The 14,267-nt window shown below is 32.3% G+C and overlaps 4 protein-coding genes across 5 annotated transcripts in view; 2 read left to right on the plus strand and 2 right to left on the minus strand.

Moving 5' to 3' along the window:
* Nucleotides 1-40: 40 nt before the first annotated feature.
* On the plus strand, nucleotides 41-622 carry LOC109609329 (uncharacterized). Its single transcript, XM_049970374.1, has 2 exons — nucleotides 41-351; nucleotides 406-622. The coding sequence occupies exons 1-2, from the start codon at nucleotides 129-131 to the stop codon at nucleotides 519-521; spliced, it is 339 nt and encodes a 112-aa protein (XP_049826331.1). The 5' UTR covers nucleotides 41-128; the 3' UTR covers nucleotides 522-622.
* Nucleotides 507-2,796, minus strand: LOC109609327 (scaffold protein salvador). 2 transcript variants are annotated; one of them, XM_049969987.1, is made up of 8 exons: nucleotides 2,400-2,796; nucleotides 2,133-2,346; nucleotides 1,938-2,073; nucleotides 1,670-1,880; nucleotides 1,367-1,547; nucleotides 922-1,097; nucleotides 740-872; nucleotides 507-679 (listed from the first exon to the last, which is right to left on the minus strand). In XM_049969987.1, exons 1-8 carry the CDS (start codon nucleotides 2,488-2,490, stop codon nucleotides 607-609), a joined length of 1,215 nt encoding a protein of 404 aa, XP_049825944.1. In that variant the 5' UTR covers nucleotides 2,491-2,796; the 3' UTR covers nucleotides 507-606. The 2 variants fall into 2 exon arrangements, with proteins under 2 accessions (XP_049825944.1, XP_019881539.1); XM_020025980.2 differs by having other exon boundaries at nucleotides 1,601-1,880.
* On the plus strand, nucleotides 2,538-4,215 carry LOC109609328 (solute carrier family 25 member 45). Its single transcript, XM_020025981.2, has 5 exons — nucleotides 2,538-2,676; nucleotides 3,124-3,393; nucleotides 3,442-3,637; nucleotides 3,697-3,812; nucleotides 3,862-4,215. The coding sequence occupies exons 1-5, from the start codon at nucleotides 2,643-2,645 to the stop codon at nucleotides 4,092-4,094; spliced, it is 849 nt and encodes a 282-aa protein (XP_019881540.1). The 5' UTR covers nucleotides 2,538-2,642; the 3' UTR covers nucleotides 4,095-4,215.
* An 818-nt stretch (nucleotides 4,216-5,033) lies between these two features.
* The window catches only part of LOC109609359 (serine/threonine-protein phosphatase 2A 56 kDa regulatory subunit epsilon isoform), a 42,956-nt gene continuing 33,722 nt past the window's right edge, over nucleotides 5,034-14,267 (minus strand). Inside the window, exons 3-7 of the mRNA XM_020026014.2 lie at nucleotides 13,529-13,854; nucleotides 11,526-11,664; nucleotides 9,758-10,012; nucleotides 9,449-9,678; nucleotides 5,034-8,752 (exon numbers count right to left, since the gene is read on the minus strand). Coding sequence (XP_019881573.1) covers nucleotides 8,638-8,752; nucleotides 9,449-9,678; nucleotides 9,758-10,012; nucleotides 11,526-11,664; nucleotides 13,529-13,854 — 1,065 coding nt within the window. The 3' untranslated portion in view covers nucleotides 5,034-8,637. The remainder of the gene's footprint in view (nucleotides 8,753-9,448; nucleotides 9,679-9,757; nucleotides 10,013-11,525; nucleotides 11,665-13,528; nucleotides 13,855-14,267) is intronic.

Genomic DNA, 14,267 nt, shown 5'->3' on the forward strand with positions numbered 1-14,267 from the left:
ATTTTCTTCTCAGTCGGTATTACAGGCAACGTGATAATGTTTATCCGTCAAATTATTAACCTCACTTGACAACAGCTGATTTACATAATTTTAAAAATATATGCAAGGGTGAGAAATAATTATTTGAAATGTCGTTATTTAGATTTCCCTGGCTGAGAAGATTTGTACGACGAAACACCAATCCTATTCCGCAGGATAAGGCATATTTATGGAAAAACAGACTGTCCCTGGCTTATATGCTGATATGTTGGAATGCTTTCGGTTTAGTGTGTTACATGTTCTACCAAGGTAAAGGAGACTGGGCCAAATATTACGGTTTAAAGTCAGAAGAAGAACTTAAAATGACACCAGGTAAATATTTATTAAAACATAAAATACATAAAATAAAAGCATGTTTATTTGTAGCACAAAAATGGACAAAAACGCTAGGAATTCGAGATGCAACAGTATATTCAGTAAAAGGCTTGAATGTTGAAAAATACAACATCCATAATGATGATGAAGACTTTGAAAAGAAGTGATAAAAGCTATTTATTATTATAATATAATTAAAATCACATTTTGTTCATGTTTTAGTCAATAATTAAAATAAATAGAAAGGAACTTTTACTGTCCACTCACAGCCCTTGGATTAGTTCGATTCACTCTAAATTTTTCCATTTCAACAAGTAAGGCAGATCTAAAATCAAATTAGATTCATATAATTTCAATTAGAATCAAGCTAACAACCAAACTGTACCTGTAAGATTCATATCTCATTACAATATTTTGTAATTCCTGTTTGTATAATCTTGTAAGCATTGCATTGTAGCAATCCAATTCAGATAATCTGAACATGTCCCATCTTAGCTTGTGATCTAAATCTGTACTGGCTGCAAACAACAAACTTAGATTATGCATAAAAGAAAATTAAATTCTTACTTTGGAAGTACACATTAAGCCAGTGGGGTATTTCTTCAAGCAAATATGGATTGGCAGGCACTAAAACACTGTGAGGTTGATAGTGAGTGGGTCTAGGAGGATTCGAATATTCAGGTTGATAATTGTAACAAGGCATTAGGCAGGGATGCTGATACTGTGCCTGCCTTGTTATATGACTGAAAAAAATCACAATTGCCATTACACATAATGTTGATCAAATGTTAATTACTTTTAAAATGAAATACATGTAAAAATCTAAAAGATCATTTTTTAATAAAATTTAGGACAGATGATATTTTACCTACTTAAAATCCACCCTACTGATTTTTTATCAAATAATAGTGATGGAATGTCAAAGTTTAAAAAATAAAAATTTACATTAGGCTATATTGGGAAACAACCATGCTAGCGAAAATTTCATGTTATAATTAATATTATTGCTTACTTTACATAATATAACCCATAATGTGGTGACTGAATGCACTGCCAACCTGTTGGAAGGCCTTCCCTTTCCAAAGGATGTGACCAATGAGTGGTTTTAGTGTTGTGATCAATGTAGTATTTACGCCCTCTTAATGTATAATCAACTGACCATCCAGGTGGTAATGGCAACTCCTCAGATTGTTCTAAAAGCATACATACAACTTAGTCTCCAAAATCACTCCCATATTAATATTACCTTGAGTATTATCACTCCTGCCCATACTGTACCTTAGATGATGGGCTAATGATTCTCCATAAGACATACCTGGGGCAGTGGTCCTAAATCTTTCCACGTTTGTATTACTATAAATAGGAGTTGTGTCTTGACTTGTTCTGGGTAAATTGGCACTTTCACTGGTATTTTGGTAAATAGGAGAATTTGTTCGATGGTATGAAACAGGCTCCTTATAGGTTGGGTTTGTCTCCTGTGATGGTAATGGATAAATCTGGTCTATTTCCACATAATTTGCATTATTCTATAAAGAAAGGTGTTTTATTCAATCATCAAAATTTCATTAATTATGAACACTTACAGCAGAATTATCTATATAAGAAGAATTCGTGACAGGAGCATTCACATAAATATGTTGAGCATTACCACCATTGGACTGATTGGGATTGAGTTGTGAACCATTCTCATTGTTTAAGCCTACTGATAAATTTGCAAACCTACAATATATATATATATAATAATATAAAATCAACAATTAACTAATGAAAATACTTACCTTGTTGCTAAATCAGGCACAGATGCACTGGGAGTATATTTTCCTTCATGTGCACCTAAACCAACATCACTGACAGTAGCCTTTTGATTTCCAAACTTCTGCACAGTACTACTTGTCTGGGTAGTATTCCTATTTGACACTTGGAATTGCAATGGTAAAGATCTGCTTTGGTTCGATAATCTTTTCTTTGGTTCTGTAGTCCAAACATTTATAACTAAAACAATACATATTAATATGCATCAAACAGGTGTTTGTTTAGTTACTCACTTGGTATTTCTGGTGGTGTGTCTTTTTTGACATATTTGCCAACAACACCCTCCTTTATTGTTCGAAGATCTTTATTTTTACGTGACAGCATTGTCTGTTTGTTTTTTTAATGTCAAATAGTTTAAAGCATTCTAAATCGTCGTGTATAAAAATACTGCCAAGAAACTTTTATCCTGTTTAAAAGCAATATCTTATTCAAAGAATGGGATGTGCAGTATCCTGGTCCAAAATTAATGTGGAAGTATGATGGTTGATTTTCTGGCAGGATTAGTTGGAGGTATCTTTTCACTGTCCATTTTTTGCGTACATTCTTGTTGTTTTCGCGTTTATTTTAAGTATTATATGTAAGTTATTCTAATAAGGCACTAATTCCATTGTTTACAAATTCCTTCTTATGACATTTTGCTATTGCCATGCGCATGATGGTGCAATGTGAGTTGCATATCTCGCATCAAAGATTTTCTAATATTTGAATTTAATTATTTATAACGCGTTTTTACTGCAAACTTTTATTGAGATATGTCCCACACTAAATTATAATGGACTGTACGTACTTAGCAGCTTAGTATTACTACAAAATTTACAATAAAAACATTTCTTTAACACCTATTAAAATATGTTTATAAATTTGTATCATATAAATAAACAAGCAAAATGTTATATTACATTAATTTCACACATACTTCAGCCCAAAAAATACGTTGAATGATTAAAATATTTACAGGATGTTGCGGAATTATAGTAACTCATCCCCTAGATACAATCAAAGTAATTGAACAAAATTATGGACAAACTAAACGTTCCGCTGTGATAAACATCTATCAATCTGAGGGATTAAAGGGGTTTTATAAAGGTTTTACAAGTCCTTTATTAATTATCGGCCCCTCAAATGCGGTCTTCTTTGGTGTGTATGGAACTATAGTAAAATTATTGGGGAATGAATACCACTACAGGTCGGAAGACATGAGAGAAATACAACATGTTTTTTTTGCAGGTAGAGTGTCCTATCTTTAATAGTGTTTGGGTTAATCCGTTTTTTTAGGTTGCATAGCAGGTTTCGCACAGGTTTTAATAACAACGCCTGTTGAACTATTAAAAATACTCCAACAAACGCAACAGAAATATATTGGATCAAAATCCAATGAAAAACATAATGGGACATATCAAACATTCAAAAATGTGATGAAAAGAAGTGGAGTGAAGGGCCTCTATAAGGGATTCATTCCGACTTTTATCAGGTTGGATGGCGTTGATTTTAACAAAATTTTAATAGAGCTGTAGTTCTATCATCTTACAGAGATTGTCCCACCAGCGGTATTTATACGTTGACCTACGAAGGGCTGCGATTTAGCATATTTAAGGATTGGAATGCGCCAAACATTACCAAAGAATTGATTGCGGGTGGATTTGCAGGTGATTATTAAATATTGCTTTTCCAAGGGTATTATAGTCTGAGTTTTAGGCATATTTTCCACAAATATCGTAATGCCGGTGGATGTGATCAAGTCTAGACTTCAAGCAGATGATCCACAGTCGCCCAAATACAAGGGCATAATTGATTGTATTCAGAAAATGTACGCGGAGGAAGGTTATCCGGCATTTTTGAGAGGATTTACTATGACAGCATTGAGGGTATTCATAATGCACGGCATCGTTTTCACATTTTACGAAACCATAACAGAACATGCTCAGTGACGTTTTTATGCGGTTTTAATTTAAAATTTTACTGTACTGTATTATACTTACCTTTGATATTCTTTACACTTTGATATAGAGGTATCAATGTGTTAAAGTAAAGATATGATCAAAATGAAAATATTTATTTCTCACAGTAATCGGTGCACATACTGGATTCTCAAAAATAAAGTAAGTATCTCGTATAAAAACAATTATAAAGCTTCCTTCTACACGCAATATTATTTCGTAACGAGAAAACAAAAAGAAAACTTATCAGTTTAGTTTTCATATTTTTTGGAACAGTAATTGTAACAGTTCCAACCCTAGCTTCACTTAAATTAGAACTGTCAGTGGATAAAGAGGCATATCAAGCATTCAAAAATGTGATTAAGAGAACTGGGGTGAAGGGTCTCTGTAAGGAATTCATTCAGACTTTTATCAGGTTGGATGGCGTTAATTTTAACAAAATTCTCATAAAGCTGTAGTTCTGAACATGTTACAGAGATTGTTTCACCAGCGGTATTTATATATTGACCTACGAAGGGCTGCGATTTAGTATTTTTAACGATTGGAATGCCCCTAACATCACAAAAAAATTATTAAATATTGCCTTACAGAATTTTAGGCATATTTTCCACAAACATCGTTGTGCCGGTTGTAGTGATAAAGTCCAGCCTTCAGATGATCCACGCTCTTTTAAATACAAAGGCATAATAGATTACATTCAGAAAACGTACGCGGAAGAAAATTATCTGTATTTTTTGAGAGGATTTACCATAACAACTTTGAGGGTATTCAGAATTAACGGCATCGTTTTACGAAACCATAACAAAACATGCTCAGTGACGTACGTCCTTTTTATACGGTTTTAATTTAAAATTATACTATATATACTTACCTTCGGTATTCTCTGTTCTGTGGTATAGAGGTATCAGTGTGTAAAAAATAAAGACATGCTCAAAATGAAAATATTTATTTCGCACAGTAATCTAGTGCGTCCATTGACACTGCAGATACTAGATCCTCAAAAATGAGGTTAATAAGTAGCTCATATAGAAATAATTATGAAACTTTTATAAATGTATTGATTCCTTTTACACGCAATATTATTCCGTAACGAGAAAACAAAAAGAAAACTTATCAGCTCACAGTTTTCATATTTTTTGGAACAGTAATTGCAACAGTTCTAACACCTAGCTTCGCTTAAATTGGAGCTGTCAATAACATTTCAACAACTTCTTCCAGAAGTTATTTTAAACATACATTAATATTGAAAAGATCCATTTTACAAAGTTCAATATAGATATGAGGCATTGTTTGCTTAATTTAATAAATTCCTGCAGATATTCAGTAAGTAGGAACGAGCGTAATCTAAATACAATGTGTTATTGTTGCAAATGCAATTAGATTGAAAAGCTGTCGCAAGTAATATTTTGCATGAACTCTGGTAAAATAGATATTTAATGTGCGTCTATAAATTAGATCCGAACGTTTCAACCTACCATTCCAAAACGATACATTTTAAAACTATAGAAATTTGAGAAAAACAATATAAATTTAACAATATATTTTTATATATCTACAAGTTTTATAGTGATTTAGTTATATATTACATAGTTTTAGTCTAATGAGGGTTGGGCGATATATTATATAGCCCTAACTTGTATGATGTAGTTAAATGTATTCACAGAGCTAATCGACATTTACAAATGGAATTAGCTAGAATATCACACCTCTCATCACAAAAAATAAAAACAAATATACATAAAAGTCTTTTTTACAACTATAACTAACATGAAACACTTAAGCATTATGTCTAATAGCACTTATGGAGCGGTTTTTCTAGCCCAATGATATTGCTAACTTCACCTATACAACAACTTAAAAACAATCATCCACCGTGGCCATTTTCGGAAGGCTCAAATCTCAAATCTACTTGTAATTGTCCCAAGAATAAACAAAAAACTAAAAACACTATTAATTATCAGCAATTGGCACACACACTAATATAAAAACAATTGTTCATTATTATGTAATTTTTACACCATCCAGCCCAATTAGCTTAACTTTGCGAAGTCATTCTTATTAATGCTTAAAATATAGATTTTCCAACCTTCCAAATATCCACAGGGCGTTTAAAAATCTTTCAATATGACACACAACAGTAGAAATGAAAATGTACCCCCTGAAGAGTTACATGAACCGAAATTAAGACACAGTAATACAGTAGAATAGCTCTATGAATAAAAAACATTTCAGAGTTATGTCACGAGTTGGTTTGAGCTCGCCAAGACAACTTAATATACGTACGTTCTTAATTTTCTATCTAAAACACAATTCGCTATATTTTTCTCCTTATATAAAGCTTTTTCTCATCTAAGTGAACATAACAGTGCTTCTATAAAAGTTTGGTAGTGAAGTGGCACCATTTGTAAGAAATTCATTTGGCTGTATAATTTGTAAAATTAAACAGCGAAAAACGCGTATACAAGAAATCTTCGATAATTCAGTAGTTTTCACATTCAAATAATTTACACGTTCAACGTGTACATTTTCACACAGTATGCTTGAGGCTCCAAATCTAACATTAACATCCATAGACTGTTACAGGTTATACATTTAAGGTCAATTAAAACATACCAAATTCCTTTAACGCAGCCTCAAACATACATTTATCCTAGCTGCGATAAGAATAGGTTACAAAGCTTTTACGTAACTCTAGTTATAGGCTGGAAATGAATCTGGAAGAGTTGACATGAAAAAATAAAAACAAAAGTTAGGAATTTCATTATAAAATAGTTTTACAATACAACAACAATCCGTGAATATACAAAGATAACGAAAACTGGGTCAATTCTTTTATAAGCACACTCCTTATATACGACCCTGCAGTTCATTGCAGAATTGCAGATTTGATGGATTTAAATGAGTTAGATTTACTGTGCAAAAGTAGAAAAATGAACCCTTTAATATATTACTACGTCATTAAACAAATTAAATCCGAATCTACAATCAACAGGACTTATTTCTATTGAATGGCTTGTAAAAATAATTAACCAGTTTCCAATAGTCCCGAATAATTGAAATGGGACTATGCATAACAGGTGACTAATTAGGTACAACTAAAGTATCTTATATTAATAATATTAGCTAGAAAGTATATGCTACAAGTTATACAGCCTTCTGTACATGAATGTTTATTACAGAACTCATTCACACGGTCACACGCATGCATACAATTTGTGCATAAGCACATAAAAAATTGCCGCATTATGAGATGTGTTTATAAAATAATCGGAGCAAAAAAAAGAAAGATGTTTGAGATGTTAACAAATCAGAATCAATCAAGTTAGGACACACAACAGGAAAACGTAAACGTAACGCAAAGCTCCGATCACAGATTAAACACAAAATGCAACATCTCAGCTATATACAGGTTTCCTCAGATATACTATAGCACATATTTAATTTACGTTTTAAATGTCTTTGTCCACAGGTTACACTGTTGATACATTCATAGTAATTTAATAAAAATTGTACACTCCAAGTGCTGCACTCCTCTCGTTATCTCTTCTAATTTTACTTTTTTGGGAACAAATTCATCGAAATATGCCACTACACCATTCCAGAACAGAATTGATTTGTTTAGTCAACATCCAACAGTTTTATAATTCGTATGGTAGAAATATCGGGCGATTGATCTCCAATTTCCTCTACTTTAAACATTTTTTGCCAAACGACACTGCCTATTTCATGTCACATTAGATTTATCCATTTTAGTTAAGTACATAATTTCATTAAAATAATATAATAGTTTTGCGTTCATTACTGATTACATCAGAAAAAAATCACCCGATTTAATTCAAAGAAAACGATTTAATGGGAAAACGGGACTTGCTGTGCTGATTTTCTTTTAGAAAGCACAGCTTGTGGTGTCTCATTTTCCATAGATATCACATCTTTAAATGTAGAGCAAAGTGAATTAAAACAGTTCAAAGAGTTTAAAAAATGTTACAACTAGTAGGACCGAAGAATGTGTTCATATTTGCCCTATTAATAAAGTACAAAATTCAAGAAAAAGAAAAAGTAATGCTTGTTTGTAAATCTATTACTTTAATTAATGCCATAACAATACATAATTCGTAAATATAAACTTTAGTATACACAAGAAGTAAAATAGACTAGCTCTATAAATAAAATACATGAGAATGTTTATACATCATATTTTTTTGTTTCCAAAAGAAAATAATGAAAAAGCGTCGTGCTTTAAAACTGCATTTAATCATATAATATATTGGGGGAACAAACTGACATATTTATGTTGATTACTGGGATTAAATTTTTTCTAGATTTGTGGTGTTTGAAGCATGCTCCAATGTTTGTTGAGTGACGATGACGATGGCGGGGGAACATACATATATGTAGAGAGGGAGGGTGGGGGTCGTGGGTCACGCGACACACGCGTCCCTTACTTACCGACAGACGGCTACGACGGGGGAGAAAATATTTTTGTAATTGGTTGTTGTGTAGCGGTGTTTGTTGTTGCTGTTAGGCTGTTGTATCACTTCTTGCTTGGTGGACTGTTGGTCTGCGGTGCCGTGCTCTTATTATGGTTCAACCCGAGCTCGGCAAGCTTTTTCCACAACTCATCTCGTTCTTTCTCTCGTTTCTTTTCTCTGCAAAGGTTTCAAAAAATCGTGTTATGGACAGTAATATCGAATTAAATTTAAAAATCATAAATAAAACACTCTTCGATATCTGCTTGTTAAGGTAACACTGATTATATCGATTAAATTAGGTACCAGAAAAATTAATTTATGTGTTTAAAATGTGTTTAAAATTAGTGGAAAATAAAGCAATATCTTATGCAAAATCCTCTTACGAAATGTTTGAAAATTTAACTGCGATTAATAAACCATTAAAAAAAGGTTTCATTAAAAAATTTGACATGCGATTACAAACAAGTTAATTATGAAAGTTCTAGACAATTAGGACAATGGATTGAAGCTGGTAGAACAATACTAGAATATTGATTTAAACCAAGAAAGATTTCAAGTTACTTTAGTTAACAGAGAATGTGCTTTACTTCTGCATAATAACGCACACTCACATGTCGCACTAGAAACATGAAGTAAGCTTCAAAATGACCATCAGGTCCAGATATTTCTCCATGTGATAATTTATTATTCTCATTGTTCAATTATTTACATAATAAATTATGTAAATATAATTTGCTTGTGGAACACGTTGACAGAAAAATGTTCATTATGATATTGGTTATTTTGTTGAATAAGTTATTTTAAATTATTTTTCCGGTGCCTAATATTCTAATTAATTATAAATTTGATGGATAATCGTTTTATTCCACTTACTTTTGTCTTTCGGCTTTATAACTAACTGTCAGTTCATCAAATAATTTGGAATTCATCTCCATGAATGTCTTGAGCACGTTGTAGACGAGTGCCACAATTGTCTGGTTCCAGTGTTCTTTGGATATACGGTAGAGTGCCGGGAACATAATCGGCATAATTACGTGGTTGTTCTCCTCCATCAGCGACATGATGTATTCATTATTCCAGAAGTACAAAGCCCGCTCTGCCACCTGCAAACAAGTCCACATCGATTAAACTTCCGTGTCGTACAGGAGAAACGAAACGTTAACGGAATGGAGACACACTCACCTGGAAATGCGGGCTGGAGACGCACCGCGCAATCTGTCTAAAGAGCGGATCCTGGATACGAGTGAACTGCGACGGTTCAATCACATCCAACACCTCCTCTATCTCGCCTAAGAACATGACTTCTTTCTGGCTGCACGTCTTCGGCCAGTACTTCAACAGTCCCCGGACAACTGGCTCCGTCAGCGTTGGGTCCTTCTCAAGGAACTGGACCACACAGTAGGCGAGCTGCGCGTGGTACAGCGACAGGCACTTGACCTATAAACGCAACAATAGCAATGTCTTTAGTGAAAGACTGATTAAATTCGTTAGATGTTTTCCGACTTTGGAAGAATAAGTGGAAGCTTTTGTAATATAATAATGGAATTAGATATTTTCTTTGTTATATTTTGATTTAAAACTGAATGTGAACTTTAGAAGCCTTTATTATACATTTTATATAAACTCATTGATGTAGAAAATAAATCGCATAGACACAGTGGTTTGATTCACTTTAAATATACAGTTTGGGCCAATAAGAGATATCAAATAAGTAAAAATTCAGACAAAAATCTTGATCAGTCTCTACTAGGCATTGAAGCCAATATCTCTGAAGGGAGGGCTTAATTTCGAAGTCCCCTGCCTATGATACCCCACACGTGTTCATCAATCGGTAATAAGTTCGCTTACTGGCCTTGGCAACAAATTTACTTTCAAAATACTCCAAAGACACCCTAACAATATGAGGTCGGGCATTGTCCCATTAGGAAAACTGGATTTTGAAGGGTAGCCAATGGGGTTCCACACTTCATGTATGTATTGATGGAAGTTTAAATTATTTTATTAAATAAATTTGATGACCCTTAATTATTTAAATTATTTATATAATTAAAGGTCACCAAATCATCACCAACTCCAACTGTATGATGTAGAGAACTTTTTCTAAAAACATGGCCAAAGAAAGTAGTCTTTCTTTACACCATCTCAGTCTTTGACGATATGCGATGTGAGAGGAAACATAAACTGGGGACGGTAACAAAAAAGTTCAAACGTCCGAATTCTACACATGTAAAAAAGCCATACTTCTTTTGTAAAGCTCTAGTTTGCAATTGCATGAGTGGTTACAAAAGAATCTCGTAGAATTAAAGTTCTCTTGCAAGCCAATAATTTTCTATCAAACATATTTAGATAACTAAAAATGACACTTCTCGTATTAAAGGCATTTAAAAATGAATTAAACACAACAAACGTAGCGCTGTTGTGTTGCAATAACTGTTCGACACGATTTTTTCAAAAGCTGGACCAGTGGATATCTATATGTCACTATGTCGCATAATTCCATAATTCAGATGTTAACACATTATGAAATGATGTATTGTATTGAAAATAAACAATATTTATCTCTTTACTGTTCTTTTTATGTAATATAATTCGTAACGTTTTCTAATAAGATTAAAAGTTATCTGTTAACTATTTAGTTGTTTGATACTAAAATAAAATCTTTTCGTCATGCTACTTAATTAACAATATTAACGAAAGATAACAAAATTAAATTTTAGTGCCAATACCTAATGATCATTTTGAAATAGATAATTATGTAAAAGAGTGCTATTTTCCAAAATTTGTTGGTAAAATATTAATTAATTCATTGGTCTATCTAATCGAACATATTAAATTCTTCCACAGTCGAATCTAAAACAAGTTTTACTTTGAACAGTTAATTTTTCAGTCGATTTTTCGATAGTAATTCGGCTTCTTCAAACAAAATTATTCAAAAAATATTAACATTTACCTTGTGCAACGGTATGAGCACCTTGACCAGGAACTGTTTGTGTTCGGCCTTCAGTGGCAATGCGAAACCGTTGATTATCGAGCCCAGGATTTCCAGCAGTTCGCCCACACCATTGAAGTGTTCAGTCTCATACACAAATCTAGAAAATAAACAAAAAAATATTATGAAAAATACTTTTATGTAAAGATGTAAAGATATATGGTTGAATATTACATATACTAATAATGTAGTTGTAAATAAATATTTTAACTGAGGATAGTTAAAATCTAAAGACTTACTTCAACATTCGTCAGAAACTTTTCTTAAAGTGTTTAACTTTACAGCAACTAAGTTTGCATACAAAATAACTACCTATAATATGACTTTACGGCGAGTTTCAAGTTCAGTCATGTCCAAAACGTCAAAATTTTATATAAAAGGGAAAAACCTCGAGCAATTTGGAAACACTGCTAAAAACTTTTAATTTAATTGATACTTAACAATATCTAAGTTAATTATTGTAATATTTATATATCTTGCAAAGATTTATGTCGAAGCCTGAACATTTATTTGATTCAGTGATTGTTGATCACAATTAATTAAGACCATCAATGATAATAAAAATAATTGTTTTACTATACACATTTATAAGACCATATTACCTCAATATTGAATTGATTGCACTTTTTAGATTATTAACAGCAATAGATACGTTCATGTTTTGTGATCCAGGAATTGAACTTTGATTTGATTTCATTTATGAAAGTTAAGACGATGTTCATGTTCATTTCTTTAAGTCTTTGACCTTAAAATTTATGACAAACAATAAAATTCAGCTTTTATATCAAGTGTTGCAAAATTTGAAGAGAATTGATGCATAAAAATATTCTAATTTAGGGAAACAAATTCTATCCTGGAAACTTTTAAAATATTAAATATTTTTTGGGTACAATCACTGTTTATTACTAATCAATTCACCAAATGGTTATTAACTTAATTAAGTAATTTATACAAGATAGAGTTAAAAGTATATTATTAAAATATACGTTGACAGTTTGCAATTTTTGAAGAGAATAGATCCATAAAAATATATTAAGTAGTAACTTGTGGCATTCATTTTTTGTATACAATCTTTCTACATTATTAAAGGCAGTAATAACTTTAGTAAAAACTACGTTGATCTTTTGTGGTCCAAAAATTGATCTAGTCAGAAAAATGAAACTACAAGTTGCTATTGTTAACTATTTAACTTTACAATCGTTCCAAAATTCAATTAAAAAAGGACGTTGCTAATGTCTATTTTTTAATTTTTTCCCTCAAAATTTACTATATGATATAGTTTTATCTAGTGCTGCAAAATTTAAAGAGGAAAAATGCAAAATATGTATTAATTTGGAGAAACAAATTCTTATCTAACATTTTCATGAAAGTGTTGTAAAACATGTGATATTCATTTTTTGGAAATAATCTCTGTTCTTTGCTTGATTGATACTCAAAATAATTGAACTGATTCAAAACCGAGTTAGAGAATTATAATTATTTTTTCAATATTTTTATTTTAGTCTAGTAAATGAACATGTGGGGTAACGTACATGAAAAATTAAGCTACAAATTTCTTGGGTACATTTTTGAATAAGACTTACTGATAAATGTCTTTAAGTTTTGACCTTATATCTAATACTTAGTTTCAGCTAAATTTCAACTATACATTCATGTCCATTTATTTAATTCTTTGGCCTCAAAATTTATGATATAATACTATTTTAAACAATGAAATTTTATGTTATTTTTATTTATCCAGTGTGACAAAATTTTGGCAAAATAAAAAAGAAATAGTAAAATCAACTTAATAATTGTGAGTTTTCTATGTCGTAAAAAGTTGTGCAATTTTTCATGTACAAGTACAAGTGATTGTTCATCAGTTCCACCCACTCATATTCAAATTAACCAAATGGTTATTAAAAATTATTTATTTATTGATTTTATCTCGTAACTTCTTACTGGATTGGATCCAAAATACCCACCTAAGAAATATGTTGTTGATCTGTTTCCTTATGAAGGCCCTCAATCCGAGGAACTTTCCGTAGATACGGTGAAGGACCGTCTTGAGGAAGTCTCTTTCCCGCGGGTCCTCGCTGTCGAAGAGCTCTAGCAGCTGCAGCACGAACTTCTGATCGATGACACGTTTGCCGATCGTCGGTTGGAACTCGGACGACTCGAGGAACCGCAGGAAGAACTCGTACACCAACTGGAGGTGTGGCCAACTCGCTTCCAGTGTGGGGTCGTCCTCCTCAGGATCAAAGTCCGGGTTCTCGCTTGGGGGCAGTGTACGAAACAAATTGGCCGATATCTGTGAACAAAATACACATTATTAACAATTAATGTTGGGCACGTTCAATTCATAATTATTAAGGGCGGCAGCGAAAACGTCGGCTTGACGGTTTCTTATTTGAGCACAATAAAATATTTTTACGCGTCACGTCGGTTGCAGTTAAAAATAAATTTGTTTTTATTGTTATTAAAAGCGAACAAATGTAATGTCGCGACTCGTCATCGGTCCATTCATAACGCGCGGTATTTATAGATGTCAGTATTTCGAATTTCTCGTCGACGTTCGTCGCTGTTTTGCATGCACAAACAAAACCGTTATCAGTTTGTGTTTGGTGCGACGTTTAAAAAAGGAAAATTTAAGACACAATGCCGTGACTTTTTTTTAATGCGACATTATTTATTTCCTTCTCATGTCCGACTTTTATACTGCAA

Source organism: Aethina tumida, chromosome 1 (genome assembly GCF_024364675.1).
Source record: "Aethina tumida isolate Nest 87 chromosome 1, icAetTumi1.1, whole genome shotgun sequence".
Lineage (NCBI taxonomy): Eukaryota > Metazoa > Arthropoda > Insecta > Coleoptera > Nitidulidae > Aethina > Aethina tumida.